The sequence below is a fragment of the Tursiops truncatus genome, chromosome 6, assembly GCF_011762595.2.
Source record: "Tursiops truncatus isolate mTurTru1 chromosome 6, mTurTru1.mat.Y, whole genome shotgun sequence".
Lineage (NCBI taxonomy): Eukaryota > Metazoa > Chordata > Mammalia > Artiodactyla > Delphinidae > Tursiops > Tursiops truncatus.
Genome location: NC_047039.1, coordinates 49,376,399 through 49,395,702, shown reverse-complemented (window position 1 = coordinate 49,395,702; position 19,304 = coordinate 49,376,399). Strand labels below are relative to the sequence as shown.

The 19,304-nt window shown below is 35.4% G+C and overlaps 1 protein-coding gene across 10 annotated transcripts in view; it reads left to right on the top strand.

Annotated features, from left to right (window-relative positions):
* CNTLN (centlein) overlaps positions 1–19,304 on the top strand; it is a 330,872-nt gene that overhangs the window by 216,926 nt on the left and 94,642 nt on the right. For 9 of the 10 annotated variants that reach the window (XM_019934875.3, XM_033858062.2, XM_033858061.2 and 6 more), the window contains 3 exons: positions 121–212; positions 6,678–7,219; positions 11,087–11,261. In XM_019934875.3, coding sequence (XP_019790434.1) covers positions 121–212; positions 6,678–7,219; positions 11,087–11,261 — 809 coding nt within the window. The remainder of the gene's footprint in view (positions 1–120; positions 213–6,677; positions 7,220–11,086; positions 11,262–19,304) is intronic. The other variant, XM_019934873.3, reaches the window with a different exon arrangement.

The following is a 19,304-nucleotide window of genomic DNA, read 5'->3' as shown; positions in this document are numbered from 1 at the left end:
ACAATAAAATAGACTACGTTATTCATAGTTGAGAAACCATACACCCCTTTTTCTTAAAATGACAGAACAGTGTTTCAGGAGCATATGAGGTACCATAATATATTATTTATTCTCTGCCAGAAGAACTCTTTAGATACGGTGAAGATGATGGGGTCAAGAAGAGTACTCCAGAGAAGAATTGGAAAGAAATGTCGGAGCAGACATTGCAGAAGGTAGTCTAATCTTTACGATATTGAACTGAGCAAGTTAAATCTGAATTTTAACATAAAGGATTATATTTTAAAACGAGGCCTCATGAACTTAAACCTTGTGTGAATCCTTAATTTAAATTCAAAAATCATTGGTTTACAAAAATGGGGTTAAAAAAATCAATGTTAGTGAAGTAAATGTGGAAACACTCATGCTTGTGTTGACATAGGTTTAAAATATTTTCAAAGATAAAAAGAATGATAACAATAGAAAGTATAAAAATTTACCCTCTATGTGTTTATTAGGTATAACTTAACTATTTTACTTTCTCTGTTACATTTCAAAACGCATACAGATGTACAATATTTGAACTAAAAAAGAAGCATAGTTTTAGCTTTATGCAGTAAAATGGTAATATGTTTATAATTTTAATTTTAAACTTGAAAATTATACATGTCTCATCTCATTTTAGATAAAAATTTATGCCCATATGATTTGGTATAGCTCTCCCTGTTTTAATAGAACCACTTGTATAAACCCTATACTCACTTTACAACATGGCTATCTTTAATAGTAAAATGTTGTTTAAAAATCTTAACATTTATCTTTACAACTTTGTACTTAATTTACATTTTTGTATATAAATAACATTGTCATCAGTTTCAGTTAAGTGGGCTTGGTTTTATTTTAATACTTTTTGTTATTGTTATAAAGGAAATATTCTTAGAAAAAGCTGGAAGTTTACAGATATATAGACAAAAATATTAATGTAGCTACTTACATTTTGTATGTCTGTGAATTGATTCGTAGGAAATCTAGTGATATACAGCAGATGATATGATTCCTTATACTCCTAGCACTTGCCATATGCTCAGGTAACACAGGCCGTCATCTCATTATTACTGAATGACACATATCAGTTTCATATTATAACATAAAGAACAAGAAATGCTCATGTTCATTATCTTAAGATAAAATAAGTAATTGAAATAATGTATGTACTGCCAGCTAGAACGTGATACAGTTTATAACAATTTATCTTTTTTGTTTCAGAACACTATTCTTTTTTGCCAGGTTTTGTATAATTTTTATTTCTGTGGGTATATTGTACTACACTACTACTTACTACGTTAGGGTAGAAACCTAGAGAAGTTTATTATTTCATTCCAACTGCCATAAATGATGTGGAGGAGGAAAGGAATTTTTCCTCTATTCTTTTAGGTTCTCAGATGAGATATCCCCGGTAATAAAAAGACAGATTAACAGGAAAAAACAAACAGAAGTTTAACAACAGGCATACCTCCTGTATACATAGGAGATGCCCAGGAAAACTGAAGTAACACCCTGAAATGGTCCAAGCTGTCACCTTATACACCTTCCTCAGCTAAAGACAAGAAAAGATGTCAGGGCTGGGCAGTCAGTTACTACTCAGTTTTCAGATCCTCTCCTTGTGTCTGCCGTTTCTTAAAAACAACCAGCTCAAGATAAGACATATGTCAAAGAGACATTTTGGGGTGGCAAAATTCTGCTCCCCTTCATTGACTACTACCATAGTAGATCCAGAAAGCCATTTTAAGTCTTAAAAGCCAACAGAAATTGTTTTCATTGGACCATGTGTCAAATTAGTGTACTAATTTGTCACTGTTTTTTTAAATATTAACCTAATGCAATTGTATGAGTCATGATTTAACCCCTTTAGTTGAGTTCCCTTATTTTAGAAGAATATATATGAAATTCATTCAAAATGGGTTTAAAAGACAGTAAAAACATGAAAACAATATTTGTATAATACATAGTAGAAATGAAACATATAAGTAGATCCTTTTTAAAATAATGTCTTAACATTTCACTCTGTTAAGGGATAAGTTGTGTCCCCCACCCAAATTCTTACGTCAAAGTCCTAATCCCCTGTATCTCAGAATGTGACTATATTTGAAGATGGAGGTCTTTAAAATTTTAATTAAGTTAAAATGAGGTTATTAGGGTTGAAGCCACCCAGTCTGTGTACTTTGTTACGGCAGCTCTAACAAAGTAATACACAAACTTTAAAAAGTCAGGTGTTTTATTTCAGTTTTGAAAGGAGCCATCTTTTTGGTAAATTAAATGCTCAGTACTGGACTTGAGATGATCTAATACCACACAAACCAAATGCCTTTAACACTTCCTCAGACTTTCATTTTCAAATATATATTGAAATTTTCCTTTCTGTTTTTGGAGAGGTGAAATCAGTTTGACAATTTTTTGAGAGTATACCTTGAATAACACTTTAATATGTGCTATGGACTTTCCCTTATCAAATTCTTTAGAAGTAGTATCTCTCTTGTCCTCCATTTTAAACTTAAATGCAAATAATTTTGACCAGTTCTTATGTTTAAACATAGATTCACATTAGGCAGTTAACAGACTTTAAAGTCTTTTAAACATAACAGACCTTAAAAAGGTACTCTTCCACTGGTATCTAAAATTTTCATGAGTTGTACCCAATCTTAAAATAAAAAAAATGCCAATTTCCAAAACTGAAATCTCAAATTTAAGATGTTTGTTACATTTCTTCATTATGTTATATTTTAATCAAAAGTATAAAGTTGAGGGGCTTCCCTCGTGGTGCAGTGGTTGGGAGTCCGCCTGCCGATGCAGGGGACGCGGGTTTGTGCCCCGGTCTGGGAGGATCCCACATGCCGCGAAGTGGCTGGGCCCGTGAGCCATGGCCGCTGAGCCTGCGCGCCCGGAGCCTATGCTCCGCAACGGGAGAGGCCACGACAGTGAGAGGCCCGCGTACCGCAAAAAAAAAAAAAAAAGTGTAAAGTTGATTTAATAGATAATTCAGCAATATTTAGTGCAAGTAATTATATTTTAGATCAAGTAATATTATTAACTAGCTGTTATGATTAACAGTAATAGAGACAATAATGATAATGATGATGATGATGATGATGAACCGTCTAGAACTTACCGTCTACTGAGAATTGTGGTATATGATCATATTTAATGCTTGTAACCTGTAAAATAGCTGTTACTATTCCCATTTCACAGATGAGGAAACTAAAGGTAAAATAGGTTAAATATTTTACCAGGTAAAGCAATCAGAGCTAGAAGTGAGATCCAGACCAGGCTCAAAATTCAATTTCCTCTAGATTGCACTGCTTCTTACTAATATTTTTATATCACCACTGTCAAAATCATTTTTTAAAGGTATAATTGTTTATTTTCATAAAATAATTTTTAAAAATACAGTCTCTTCTATTCACTCCACCCTGGAATCTAACATGCTAAAATATTTTAAAGTATATTTATGAAAACTATACTGTTTGGGGCAGTGATTAAAAACCACTGAGAGAAACCAAAGAGAAAAAGGTGGTATTCTTTTTCTGCTTGTAGTATTTTTTAGTAAATGGAGACTATAATTTCGTGATAGAGTGATTTGGAAAAAGTAAAAATGTTCATGTATTCCTGAACACTGTATTTTCTGTCACATTATCCAGCTCTCCAATAAAGTATTTGCATTGAGAAAGAACAACAGAATTTGTTTCACAGAAATATACAGAGGTCTACAATATTCTGGTAGAAACTCATATACCTCTATCTCAGGTCAAGAGTAAGCCCTACAAAGACATAAGTCCAACAGTAGGGAGTATATCATACTATGGAAAAAACTGATTAAAATTAGCTGAGATTCTTCATATTGTGTTGGGAAATATCCATGTCCCAGGGCAGCATAACCAATCGGTAAATGACTGTTGAATTAAATGAAGGGGGTTGAACTCACAAGAAGACTAAGGGTGCAGAAGGATCAGAGAGGACTGAAACTCACATTAGGAAACAACTTAGATCTTCACCATCATGAGTCAAGTCCAGTAAACTGGAAAGTGTTAAGAGTATGCATAAGTTTTTTGTGTATTTCTCAAATATTATTTTAAATCATTGGTTGTCAATGTATCAATAATGTTTTCTCCTTTGAAGAATTTGTTTTAAGGTAAGTATGAGTCCATATAGTTTTTCAATTGTTGTATTTTTTTGTCACATTATCCAGCTCTCCAATAAAGTATTTGCATTGAGAGGGATCAATAGAATTTGTTTCCCAGAAATATACAGAGGTCTACAAGTAGTCTGGTGCAAACTCATATACATCTACTCCAGGTCAAGAGTAAGCCCTGTTAAGACCTATAAAAGTTTCTTGCTTGACTCTTTCTTTCTTGACCCTAGTTCTTTGTTCATTTTCCACATATATCTGGGAAAGTCTTCTTCCCCATACGGCTTGTGGAATAGTGGGATAGGCACAAAATCCTGAACTTGAATCCCAGTTTAACCAGGAAATGTTTACGTCTGTGTGTTAAGTTTTCAGAGCTTCCATTTCCTCTTCTGGGAAGATAATTATCAATTCTGCTTACCTCACCTGTTTTTGAGATTATCAGAAGAGATTGTGTTTATTAAAAATTTTTATAAATGGTAAAATGTACTATAAAGGAACAAAATTTGCCAGTCCAAAAGTCTCTTTGGCATATGGATTATTTTGAGTCAAAAATAATCAGGGCCCAAAAGACTCAGGAAGAAACTTTGACCTTCCACCTGACTGCCTAAGAGAATGAAGATAGAGGACCTATTCCAGGAAGGGAACTATCACCATAGATAACTGTAGTATAAACTAGGTGTGTGTTGTCAGGGAAGAATCTAGCAAATTGTCTGTTAAAATTTCTCTCTGTGTCCTGTTGTCTCTGCATGGTTCAGCAAACATTTGTTTACCACGAATTTGCTTTTCCATCTCCTTGTTAATTGCCTTCCTCCTAAACCACTAGCACCAACATCCTCTTTTCTCTTTAGCTGATAATGGTATTTAAGGCGAGGAGGGTTTTGGCCATTTCATTGAGTTACTGTGTTTTCCTGGGTCTCTCCCATGTACACATGTTATAAAACCTTTGATTTTCTCCTGTTAATGTGTCTCATGTCAATTTAATTCTTAGACCAGCCATAAGAACACAGAAGGGTAGAGAGAAATGTCTTCCTCCGCAACAGTGCTTTACAAACAGTGTTGAAATTAACTCCTCCTTGAAATTTTTGTACTCATGGCTTAGAATCAGTTGCTCTTTCCTTTATGTCCAGACTTATGGCACTTAGATTCTATCTTTTGTTAGCTTTATTTGTGCAATTGTCTTTGTTTCTGAATAGTTTTTGAAATTAAGTTCAAGAATTATATATTATTTCTGTGTCCTACAACATGAACACTGTTTAATGAAATAAATGTAAAAAAATTAATTCATATGAAACCTTGAAATAATTATTTTAACATTGTTAGATTCCTTTTTTTTTTTTTTTTGGTAAAAAGTTCCTGTATTGTATAAACTAAGGACCTCACAACTATTAAAATTACATTTTTATAATTTAGGAAAAAGCAGCCTCAATAGATCATTTTGTATTTAGGTCATCAGTTTTTCATATGATAGTTAAATATTGAAGGCTAATTTTATTTTAATAATAAAGTTTCCCTATGTACTGTTTTCAGACTTTTTGTATAAATTGTTTTCCTCTGAAAGTATTCTTTTTCACGAGTAGTAAAATGAGGGGGAGCAAAATATATCACCCCAAAATATGTCTCTTTGGCATATTGATTATTTTAGGCTGATTATTTTTAAGAAACTACAGACATAGGAAAAGCTCTGAAAACTGAGTAGAAGTTATCCCTTTGTAAGAAACATTTACATTTATAAGGGAAATCTCCATTTGTAAGAGGGTATACCTTGCTGTACCAGGAAGATGAAGATGACCAAATCTCTAAAAGTGTAATCAGTGGAGAAGGCAAGGACCTAAATCTGCTTAACAGCCAGACCCTTGTTTACTGTGCTTTTCCTGGGAACCTCCTATAACTGACTCCCACCCACCAAAATCTTACATAGTCTTTAGATGAAAATGGTATTTAAGGTGATGGCTTAGGCCATTTCGGGGAGTTACTCAGTTTTCCTGGGTATCTCCCAAGTATACAGGAGGTATACGTGATATTAAATTTTTGTTTTTCTCTTGTTAATCTGTCTTATATTATATATTTATATAATATATATTTATATATCTTATATTATATTTTTATATTCTTATATTTTTCTCTTGTTAATCTGTCTTATATCAATTTCATTCTGAGACTAGAAAGAACCTAGAAGGGTAGAAGGAAATTTTTTTCCTTCCCAACAGTAGACTATAAAGCCAAAGCACTTACAGTCTCAGAGAACTCTGCAGAGCTTATTAGCATACTTAGTTCTGTGTCACATTGTATAGAATTTTAACTTCTTTTACCATCTGTCCTTTATTCAACAGATGTATTATTGCATTTTAGAATGTATTTATGTACACCACCTTAGAATTATTTAGAAATTAAGTACTTTAGATTTATTTTGTCCTTGTGCTAAATGAAATTTTATTTTCATAAGTTAGAAATGACAATAAAAATACAGTACATTCCGGTTTTGGACTTTTAAAAGAATAAATTAAACTTTTCTATTTAGGTCATTGAATTGGAAAATCGGCTAAAATCTTTTGAGAAAAGGTCAAGAAAATTAAAAGAAGGGAATAAAAAATTAATAAAAGAAAATGATTTCCTGAAATCCCTTGTAAAACAGCAGCAAGAAGATGCAAAGACCAGAGAAAAAGAGGTGGAACAACTGCAAAAGGGAAGTAAAGATGTAGAAAAAGACAAAGCTGAACTTCAAGTAAAACTCAGTGAGCTGGAGATAGAAGTCACTTCCCTAAGGAGACAAGTGGCAGAAGCTAATGAGTTGAGAAATGAAAATGAAGAGCTGATGAATTCAGTAGAGAAATTACAGTGTTCAGCAGACAAAGCTAAATCTGAGATGGCCACCACGGAAGTGAGATCTGGATCTAGACAATCTGATTGTAAGGCAACCACTACCAAGGTTAAATTTAAAGCGGCCAAGAAAAAGCGCGCCGTGGGTCGTTACCACACTGTTCTCAATCACTCCATCAAGGTCATGAGCAATGTGTTTGAGAACCTCAGCAAGGACGACTGGGAGGATGTGTGCGAAAGCAGGTAAGGCTCTCATTAACTTAGCTCAGTGGTGGGGACACTGTGCATATGTAAAGCACCAGCAAGTGGAGATTGAATTTCAACTACTGTCGATTTGGTATTCAGAAAAAATACTGTCAGATCCTTTGAAATATCTTGGGAGGTCTTGTTCTGAGCTTATTGACTGAAATTTGCATGCAAAATTAGCCACAACTGCATGAGTGTTTGAATAGGTGCCAGGAAACCCAAAAGAAGGCAATGCTTGATTTCTTCCAGTGATGCTATTTTCATGCAGTCATGAGGCTTGAAATTGACAGTTTGGCAGGTTGATTTAATTTGCTGGCCCTTTGCATATTCACCACTGACAGCTAAGGATTCCCAGGCAAGCCTACTAAGTCGGTTTAGTTATCTTGTGACATGGCAACCTGGGAGGAGAAACATTTTTTCCCCTTAATTTAGTTAGATAAATTTTGAATGACCCATTTCAGCTTGTTACCAGATGTCTACAAGCTGTTTAACATCCTTTAAATTAAGAACCATCTTCACTAATTATTTCATGTATGTATTATGCAAGTCATTGTGCTAACTTTAATTGAAGGAGGTTAAAAATTAGTTCTTTAAAGTTAAAGCTCTACAGATTCCTAGTTTTAAGTTATCTAACCCCTAGTGAATAACAACAGGGGAATACTAAAAATCTATATTTCTTACCCTTACCCCTGGCTATACATTCATACATTGAAGCACATCAGTAAAACCACAAAGGCAAGTGGATAATAGAACACCTCTTTTTATACCTAGATAATACGGAAGTTTAATGTGGCCAGAATTGTTAACAGACACATGGAACAATTTTCCATAGTTCTGTCTTGGTTTATGATGGCGCATATTTCCTTTTATTTTCCCAAGTTTTTTTTTTTTTTTTAAATCTGCAGTCATGATCTGTTTTAGATTTGGGATGTTTCTGGATAGTTTTCTTAGACATAGATCTGAAACATTTTAAAATGCAATTCTCAAACTTGTTTGCATATTAGAATCACCTGGGGATCTCATAAAAATTCCAAAGCTCAGGCCACATCCCAGAACAATTAAATCATAACTTCTGGAGTGAGATACAAGCTTCAGTATGTTTTGAGGCTCTCCAGCTGATTCCAATATGCAGACAAGTTTGCGAACCACTGTTTTAAACGATCAGTGGTCATGCCTCTGGTCTTTAGACAGGTGAGAAACTCAAAAACAAATTTACGAAAGTAAGGAAGAAAGACCAAATCTGCTTTCCTGTCTCTTTGTTACCTCTTCTAAGGTTTTCTTCCCTGTTCTCAAAAGCAGTTAGAGATAAAATCCTACTTAGCTTAAAACCCACTAAGGGCTTCCCTGGTGGTGCAGTGGTTGAGAGTCCGCCTGCCGATGCAGGGGACACGGGTTCGTGTCCCGGTCCGGGAAGGCTCCACATGCCGGGGAGCGGCTAGGCCCGTGAGCCATGGCCGCTGAGCCTGCGTGTCCGGAGGCTGTGCTCTGTAACAGGAGAGGCCACAACAGTGAGAGGCCCGCGTACTGCAAAAAAAAAAAACAAAAACAAAACCCACTAAGTGTTTATCTTTGTCTTCCAGGAAATTCTGGTTTCATCTACTAATTATATCTCAGCCAGTTGGTACTACCACACTCTTCATAATATAGTGGTACATATTTACTGGTGTATGTATGTCTGAATAAATATGTGAAAGTTAAGGAATACACTCAGTTCAATTTCATCTTCTTGGTGCATGTGCAGAAGGTCACGTATTTTGGGGGATGTATCACACTATATCTCTTAAAACATAGGATTGTCATTTAAGTTATTAGCAGTGAAACTCAGTTTTACACTGTGAGGATTAATTGTTACATTTCCTGCCTGACAGAACAGTCTCAGGAATCACTCAGCTGCAAAGAATTCTTAAGCAATTAGAAATCCCACAATGGAGCCTCAGGACTTCAGGACATTCTATTTCTTTTAACTTTTCATAGTCTGAAATATAAGAAATTTACTTGGATACTGAGGAAAATAGAACTTGGCCCTTTATTTATTTGTATATAGAATATTATATAATTATTACCTTATGAATATTTATTTCCCATAGTTGAATAATATTACAAGAGCATGATGTCAAAGAACAAAAATAATATGATTTAGTAACAAGCATGAAGACCTCTATTCATGGGAAAACATGCATGGATAAGGGGAGTCCAGTGCCTAACAAGCTGTGGAGCACTCTTTCAAGGGTTTTGGGGCAGAAGGGAGTTTTATAGAGCATTATAAGAGGCAAAGCAGAAACAGGGCATGATTGGCTAGGAGGTCAGGGATTTTCTTGTAAAGCTAGCGGGTCCTATTTTCTAGGGTAAGGTAGCTAGCTAAAGTTCGCAAACTAGCTAAAGCTGAATTGGAGGATTCTGATTGGTATATGTTAGCTTTCCTTGACAGTGATGCATTTCCCGTTAGTGCAGCTGACTTAGGTTCCAGTTTCTGACACAGGCCGGGCCGCTGGGGCAGGCTGCATTTTGTGGGGTCCCGATATATGAATTATCTTTATCAATGCCCATTCACTGATAGGTAATAATCAGGAGTTGTTAATACCTAGAAGAAGAAAGACAGAATTTCAGCAAAACATGTTTATCAAATCTGTGGATAACGTGACACTGAAAGGGCTGGAAAATAGTTTACAAGATAGAATCAAAATCCCCAAAGATCTCAATAGACTGGGAAGATATAGTTATCCAGAAGACTACAGGGTCCTTTACTTGGCTATAAAATGTCAATTGTTCAACTATGCAATGGGAAAATATGGCACTTTGTAATAGTGAATGTAAAAGTATATTTTGTTAAATCCTGTAAGAGTCTCAGTACAATATGCATGCTGGAAAAGCTTATACAAATTTAGTCTACATCTACCAGGAGTACTACTAAATACTTCTCATTGTACACTCGAAGTATGAAATTGAATTCTGGACATAATGCTCCGTCAAAATAAGCTGGTGTACTTTTCAAGAGGGACCAGGAAGGGAAAGCATCTCAAAAGCATTCATGTTAGGAGTACTTGAACAAGCTAGGGATGTTTTCCTTAGAGATGTTGCAAGCATCATATAACTATATCCAAATAGTTAGATCATCCATGTGGAAAAGGGATTGAACTTAAATTTCTGCTCAGCATCAACACCAGCACTTCTAATCTTCTTCCCTTTATTTTTTTTCTTTAATACAAACTATTAACATACTGTGTTTTATATATACATATATAAAATTTAGTCCTCTTCTTTGTCACCTGTCTCCCCACCCCACTGGGCTGAAAGCTACCTGAGCGCAAGGAGTTTAATCTATTTTTTTTTTCACTCACCACTTTACCCTTGTGCCCAGAAAAGTGCCTGGTACATAGTTGGTGCTTAACAAGTATTATATTGAATGATGAATACCCATAAGAGATGGAACTAGATCAATTCATGAAAGGCTCAGAGATTCAGATTTCGTTCCAGACTAGGAGAAAACTTTCTTTTAGAAATATTAAAGCTTTCTGCCCTGGGTCAGAAAGTAGTGAGTGTTCCAACCCTGCAAGCGTTGAAACATGTGCTTCCTGAGTTAACACTTGGAGAAATACTATAGAAGTGATGCTGCAAGCATGTGATATTAGATAATCTAACTTCTTGATGAGATTTTATAATTTTGTAAAATATATTTAAACAATTTTCTCTCAATATATTTAGAGTAATTTTCTCTCTTAACAATGAGAATCAGTAAATGCCCAAATTAAACTTGTAGCTACCTATATAAACTGTGCTGTAATATTATTTGGTCTTGAACTTAAAGAGGTACGTTTAACAACTCTTCTTCTTGGGCTTTATATCCCCCCTTTTTCCCAAAATCAGTGATTCTGAAGCACAGACCGTACAAAATTTGGGGAAAATTATTGTAGAAACATCCCAGAAAATAAGTCCTACAGAGGATAGAGGAGACCAGAAAGAAAGCCAAACAGAAGACAGCCAAATGCAAGGCAAAGAAATAGTACAAATACATCCAAATGTAGATGGAAAGACTCCAAAGGTATATCACAATTTTGCTTAATTATAAGCTATGTTTTTAATGTTATCTCATGCTTCATAACTTAAATCAATTTTTGTTGCCAGTGATTTAATTTAAATCCTTAAAAAATTGTTTTCTTTGGAATATACAGTGAAAATACTCACTTTTTAATAATTTTCAAGTACTAATTTAGTATAATCTTTTGCATAGATGAACATGGAAATAGATATAATTTTCCTGAATATAAATCTTAAGGTATTTATCTTTCAGCCAAAAATAAATGAATGTGTTAATAAGCTCATTGCTGTTTGCAGGTATATAAAATATATGAAAAGAAGAAATTTCTGTTTTTATATTAGCCTTCATGATAATAAATTATTTAGTCTGACTAAATTTTTAAATTTCTGATTTCTGTGTAATGTATTTTATTCCCCAGCGTATTTTTTTTATTTTGCCGTTCAGATTTTTTTTAAATTTCAACCTAATGTATTTTATTCCCCAATATATTTTATTTTTTTATTTTCTTTATTTTTATTTTTTCTAAAGTTTTATTTACATGTTTGCAATTGAGATGCTTATTCTGCTTATGTTTTTTTTAACATATTAATTGGTGTATAATTCCTTTACAGTGTTGTGTTAGTTTCTGCTGTATAATGAAGTTAATCAGCTACACGTATATATATATTCCCATATGCTATCCCTCTTGCGTCTCCCTCCCACGCTCCCTATCCCACACCTCTATGTGGTCATAAAGCACCGAGCTGATCTCCCTGTGCTACGCGACTGCTTCCCACTAGCTATCTGTTTTACATATGGTAGTGTATATATGTCAATGCAACTCTCTCACTTCATCCCATCTTACAGTTCCCCCTCCCCGTGTGCTCAAGTCCATTCTCTACGTCTGCATCTTTATTCCTGTCCTGCCCCTATGTTCATCAGAACCTTTTTTTTTTTTTTGGAGCCTCCATATATATGTGTTACCATACGGTATTTGATTTTCTCTTTCTGACTTACTTCACTCTGTATGACAGACTCTAGGTCCATCCATCTCACTACAAATAACTCAATTTCATTTCATTTCTTTGGCTGAGTAATATTCCACTGTATATATATATGCCACATCTTCTTTATCCATTCATCTGTCGATGGACACTTAGGTTGCTTCCATGTCCTCGCTATTGTAAATAGTGCTGCACTGAACATTGGGGTACATGTCTCTTTTTGAATTATGGTTTTCTCAGGGTATATGCCCAGTAGTGGGATTGCGGGGTCGTATGGTAGTTCTATTTTTAGTTTTTTAAGGAACCTCCAATACTGTTTCTCCATAGTGGCTTTATCAATTTACATTCCCAGCAACAGTGCAGAAGGGTTCCCTTTTCTCCACACCGTCTCCAGCATTTATTGTTTCTAGACTTTTTGATGATGGCCATTCTGACCGGTGTGAGGTGATACCTCATTGTAGTTTGAATTTGCATTTCTCTAATGATTAGTGATATTGACCATCCTTTTATGTGTTTGTTGGCAATCTGTATATGTTCTTTGGAGAAAAGTCTATTTAAGTCTTCTGCCCATTTTTGGATAGGGTTGTTTGTTTTCTTGATATTGAGCTGCATGAGCTGCTTGTATATTTTGGAGATTAATCCTTTGTTAGTTGCTTCGTTTGCAAATACTTTCTCCCATTCTGAGGGTTGTCTTTTCATCTTGTTCAAGGTTTCCTTTGCTGTACAAAAGCTTTTAAGCTTCATTAGGTTCCATTTGTTTGTTTTCATTTCCATTTCTCTAGGAGGTGGGTCAAAAAGAATCTTGCTGTGATTTATGTCATAGAGTGTTCTGCCTATGTTTTCCTCCAAGAGTTTGATAGTTTCTGGCCTTACATTTAGTTCTTTTATCCATTTTCAGTTTATTTTTGTGTATGGTGTTAGGGTGTGTTTTAATTTCATTCTTTTACATGTATCTCTCCATTTTTCCCAGCACCACTTATTGAAGAGGTTGTCTTTTCTCCATTGTATATTCTAGCCTCCGTTATTAAACATAAGGTGACCATATGTGCATGGGTTTATCTCTAGGCTTTCTATCCTGTTCCATTGACCTATATTTCTGTTTTTATGCCAGTAACGTATTGTCTTGATTACTGTAGCTTTGTAGTATAGTCTGAAGTCAGGGAGCCTGATTCATCCAGCTTTGTTTTTCTTTTTCAAGATTGCTTTGGCTATTCGGGGTCTTCTGTGTTTCCATACAAATTGTAAATTTTTTTGTTCTTTTTCTGTGAAAAATGCTATGAGTAGTTTGATGGGGATTGCGTTGAAGCTGTAGCTTGCTTTGGGTCTTATAGTCATTTTCACAATGTTGATTCTTTCAATGCAAGAACATGGTATATCTCTCCATCTGTATCGTCTTTAATTTCTTTGATCAGTGTCTTAAAGTTTTCTGCATACCAGTCTTTTGTCTCCTTAGGTAGGTTTATTCCTAGATATTTTATTCTTTTTGTTGCAGTGGTAAATGGGAGTGTGTTCTTAATTTCACTTTCAGATTTTTCTTCATTAGTGTATAGGAATGCAAAAGATTTCTGTGCATTAATTTTGGATCCTGCTACTTTCCCAAATTCATTGATTAGGTCTAGTAGTTTTCTGGTGGCATCTTTAGGATTTTCTATGTATAGTGTCATGTCATCAGCAAACAGTGACAGTTTTACTTCTTCTTTTCTGATTTGGATTCCTTTTATTTCTTTTTCTTCTCTGGTTGCTGTGGCTGAAAGTTCCAAAACTATGTTGAATAATAGTGGAAAGAGTGGGCAACCTTGTCCTGTTCCTGATCGTAGAGGAAATGGTTTCAGTTTTTCACCATTGAGAACGATGTTTGCTGTGGGTTTTTCATGTATAGCCTTTGTTATCTTGAGGTAAGTTCACTCTATGCCTACTTTCTGTAGAGTTTTTATCATAATTGGATATAGAATTTTGTCAAAGGCTTTTTCTACTTCTAATGAGGTAATCATGTTTTTTTTTAACATCTATTTTGGAGTATAATTGCTTTATGCTCCTTTATGCTTTATAATTGCTTTATACTATTTTATAATGCTTTATGGTGTCTTAGTTTCTGCTTTATAACAAAGTGAATCACTTATACATATACATATGATCCCATATCTCTTCCCTCTTGCGTCTCCCTCCCTCCCACCCTCCCTATCCCACCCCTCTAGGTCATCACAAACCACAGAGCTGATCTCCCTGTGCTATGCGGCTGCTTCTTATTAGCTATCTGTTTTACATTTGGTAGTGTATATATGTCCATGCCACTCTCTCACTTTGTCACAGCTTACCGTTCCCCGTCCCCATATCCTCAAGTCCGTTCTCTAGTAGGTCTGTGCCTTTATTCCCGTCTTCCCCTAGGTTCCTCATGACTTTTTTTTTTTCCTTAGATTCCATATATATGTGTTAGCATACGGTATTTGTTTTTCTCTTTCTGACTTACTTCACTCTGTATGACAGAATCTAGGTCCATCCACGTCACTACAAATAACTCAATTTCATTTCTTTTTACGGCTGAGTAATATTCCATTGTGTATATGTGCCACATCTTCTTTATCCATTCATCTGTTAATGGATACTTAGGTTGCTTCCATGTCCTGGGTATTGTAAATAGAGCTGCAATGAACATATTGGTACATGACTCTTTTTGAATTATGGTTTTCTCAGGGTATGTGCCCAGTAGTAGGATTGCTGGGTCATATGGTAGTTCTATTTTTAGTTTTTTAAGGAACCTCCATACTGTTCTCCACAGTGGCTGTATCAATTTACATTCCCATCAACAGTGCAAGAGGGTTCTCTTTTCTCCACACCCTCTCCACCATGTATTGTTTCTAGATTTTTTGATGATGGCCATTCTGACCGGTGTGAGATGATATCTCATTGTAGTTTTGATTTGCATTTCTCTAATGATTAATGATGTTGAGCATTCTTTCATGTGTTTGTTGGCAATATGTATATCGTCTTTGGAGAAGTGTCTATTTAGGTCTTCTGCCCATTTTTGGATAGGGTTGTTTGCTTTTTTGTTACTTAGCTGCATGAGCTGGTTGTAAATTTTGGAGATTAATCCTTTGTCAGTTGCTTCATTTGCAAATATTTTCTCCCATTGTGAGGGTTGTCTTTTGGTCTTGTTTATGGTTTCCTTTGCTGTGCAAAAGCTTTGAAGTTTCATTAGGTCCCATTTGTTTATTTTTGTTTTTATTTCCATTTCTCTAGAAGGTGGGTCAAAAAGGATCTTGCTGTGATTGATGTCATAGAGTGTTCTGCCTATGTTTTCCTCTAAGAGTTTGATAGTTTCTGGCCTTACATTTAGGTCTTTAATCCATTTTGAGCTTCTTTTTTTCTTTTTTTTTTTTTTTTTTTGCGGTACGCGGGCTTCTCACTGTTGTGGCCTCCCCCACTGCGGAGCAATGGCTCCGGACGCGCAGGCTCAGCGGCCATGGCTCACGGGCGCAGCCACTCCGCGGCATGTGGGATCTTCCCGGACCGGGGCACGAACCCGTGTTCCCTGCATCGGCAGGCGGACTCTCAACCACTGCGCCACCAGGGAAACCATTTTGAGCTTATTTTTGTGTATGGTGTTAGGTAGTGTTCTAATCTCATACTTTTATTTGTATCTGTCCAGTTTTCCCAGCACCACTTATTGAAGAGGCTATCTTTTCTCCATTTTATATTCTTACCTCCTTTATAAAAGATAAGGTGACCATATGTGCGTGGGTTTATCTCTGGGCTTTCTGTCCTGTTCCATTGATCTATATTTCTGTTTTTGTGCCAGTACCATAGTGTCTTGATTACTTTAGCTTTGCAGTATAGTCTGAAGTCAGGGAGCCTGATTCCTCCAGCTCCATTTTTCGTTCTCAGGATTGCTTTGGCTATTCGGGGTCTTTTGTGTTTCCATACAAATTGTGAAATTTTTTGTTCTAGTTCTGTGAAAAATGCCAGTGGTAGTTTGATAGGGATTGCATTGAATCTGTAGATTACTTTGGGTAGTAGAGTCATTTTCACAATGTTGATTCTTCCAATTCAAGGACATGATATGTCTCTCCATCTATTTGTATCATCTTTAATTTCTTTCATCAGTGTCTTATAATTTTCTGCATACAGGTCTTTTGTCTCCTTAGGTAGGTTTATTCCTAGATATTTTATTCTTTTTGTTGCAATGGTAAATGGGAGTGTTTTCTTGATTTCACTTTCAGATTTTTCATCATTAGTGTGTAGGAATGCCAGAGATTTCTGTACATTAATTTTGGATCCTGCTACTTTACCAAATGCATTGATTAGCTCTAGTAGTTTTCTGGTGGCATCGTTAGGATTCTCTATGTATAGTATCATGTCATCTGCAAACAGTGACAGCTTTACTTCTTCTTTTCCGATTTGGATTCCTTTTATTTCTTTTTCTTCTCTGATTGCTGTGGCTAGAACTTCCAAAACTACGTTGAATAATAGTGGAAAGAGTGGGCAACCTCGTCTTGTTCCTGATCTTAGTGGAAATGGTTTCAGTTTTTCACCATTGAGGACGATATTGGCTCTGGGTTTGTCATATATGGCCTTTATTATGTTGAGGAAAGTTCCCTCTATGCCTACTTTCTGCAGGGTTTTTATCATAAATGGGTGTTGAATTTTGTCGAAAGCTTTCTCTGCATCTATTGAGATGGTTTCTCCTTCAATTGGTTAATATGGTTTATTACATTGATTGATTTGCGTATACTGAAGAATCCTTGCATTCCTGGAAGAAACCCCACTTGATCATGGTGTATGATCCTTTTAATGTGCTGTTGGATTTTGTTTGCCAGTATTTTGTTGAGGATTTTTGCATCTATGTTCATCAGTGATATTGGCCCGTAGTTTTCTTTTTTTCTGCTCTTTGTCTGGTTTGGTTTCAGGGTGATGGTGGCCTCGTAGAATGAGTTTGGGAGTGTTCCTCCCTCTGCTATATTTTGGAAGAGTTTGAGAAGGATAGGTGTTAGCTCTTCTCTAAATGTTTGATAGAATTCGCCTCTGAAGCCATCTAGTCCTGGGCTTTTGTTTGTTGGAAGATTTCTAATCCCAGTTTCAATTTCACTGCTTGTGATTGGTCTGTTTATATTTTGTATTTCTTCCTGGTTCAGTCTTGGAAGGCTGTGCTTTTCTATGAATTTGTCCATTTCTTCCAGGTTGTCCATTTTATTGGCATATAGTTGCTTGTAGTAATCTCTCATGATCCTTTGTATTTCTGCAGTGTCAGCTGTAACTTCTTTTTCATTTCTGATTCTATTGATTTGAGTCTTCTCCCTTTTTTTCTTGATGAGTCTTGCTAATGGTATATCAATTTTGCTTATGTTCTCAAAGAACCAGCTTTTAGTTTTATTGATCTTAGCTATCATTTCCTTCATTTCTTTTTCATTTATTTCTGATCTGATCTTTATGATTTTTTTCCTTCTGCTAACTTTGGGTTTTTTTGTTCTTCTTTCTCTAATTGCTTTATGTGCAAGCTTAGGTTGTTTATTTGAGATTTTTCCTGCTTCATAAGGTAGGATTGTATTGCTATAAACTTCCCTCTTAAAACTGCTTTTCCTGCATCCCATAGGTTTTGGGTCATCGTGTCTCCATTGTCATTTGTTTCTAGGTATTTTTAGATATCCTCTTTGATTTTTTTAGTGATCACTTCGTTATTAAGTAGTGTATTGTTTAGCCTCCATGTGTTTGTAATTTTTACAGATCTTTTCCTGTAATTGATATGTAGTCTCATAGCGTTGTGGTCAGAAAAAATACTTGATACGATTTCAGTTTTCTTAAATTTACCAAGGCTTGATTTGTGACCAAAGATATGATCTATCCTGGAGAATGTTCCATGAGCACTTGAGAAAAATGTGTATTCTGTTGTTTTTGGATGGAATGTCCTATATATATCAATTAAGTCCATCTTGTTTATTGTATCATTTAAAGCTTGTGTTTCCTTATTTATTTTCATTTTGGATGATCTGTCCATTGGTGAAAGTGGGGTGTTAAAGTCCCCTACTATGAGTGTGTTCCTGTCGATTTCCCCTTTTATGGCTCTTAGTATTTGCCTTATGTATTCAGGTGCTCCTATGTTGGGTGCATTAATATTTATAATTGTTATATCTTCTTCTTGGATCGATCCCTTGATCATTATGTAGTGTCCTTCTTTATCTCTTATAATAGTCTTTATTTTAAAGTCTATGTTGTCTGATATGGGAATTGCTACTCCAGCTTTCTTTTGATTTCCATTTGCATGGAATACCTTTTTCCATGCCCTCACTTTTAGTCTGTATGTGTCCCTGGGTCTGAATTGGATCTCTTATAGAAAGCATATATATGGGTCTTGTTTTTGTATCCATTAGGCCAGTGTGTGTCTTTTGGTGGAAGCATTTAATCCATTTGCATTTAAGGTAATTATCGATATGTATGTTCCTATTCCCATTTTCTTAATTGTTTTGGGTTTGTTATTATAGGTCTTTTCCTTCTCTTGTGTTTCTTGCCTAGAGAAGTTCCTTTAGCATTTGTTGTAAAGCTGGTTTGGTGGTGCTGAACTCTCTCAGCTTTTGCTTTTCTGTAAAGGTTTTAATTTCTCCATCAAATATGAATGAGATCCATGCTGGGTAGAGTAATCTTGGTTTTAGGTTTTTCTCCTTCATCACTTTAAATATGTCCTGCCAGTCCCTTCTGGCTTGCAGAGTTTCTGCTAAAAGATCAGCTGTTAACCTTATGGGGATTCCCTTCTGTGTTATTTGTTGTTTTTCCCTTGCTGCTTTTAATGTTTTCTTTGTATTTAATTTTTGATAGTTTGATTAATATGTGTCTTGGTGTGTTTCTGCTTGGATTTATCCTCTATGGGACTCTCTGTGCTTCCTGGACTTGATTAACTATTTCCTTTCCCATATTAGGGAAGTTTTCCACTATAATCTCTTCAAATATTTTCTCAGTCCCTTTCTTTTTCTCTTCTTCTTCTGGGACACCTGTAATTCGAATGTTGGTGCATTTAATGTTGTCCTAGAGGTCTCTGAGACTGTCCTCAGCTCTTTTCATTCTTTTTTCTTTATTC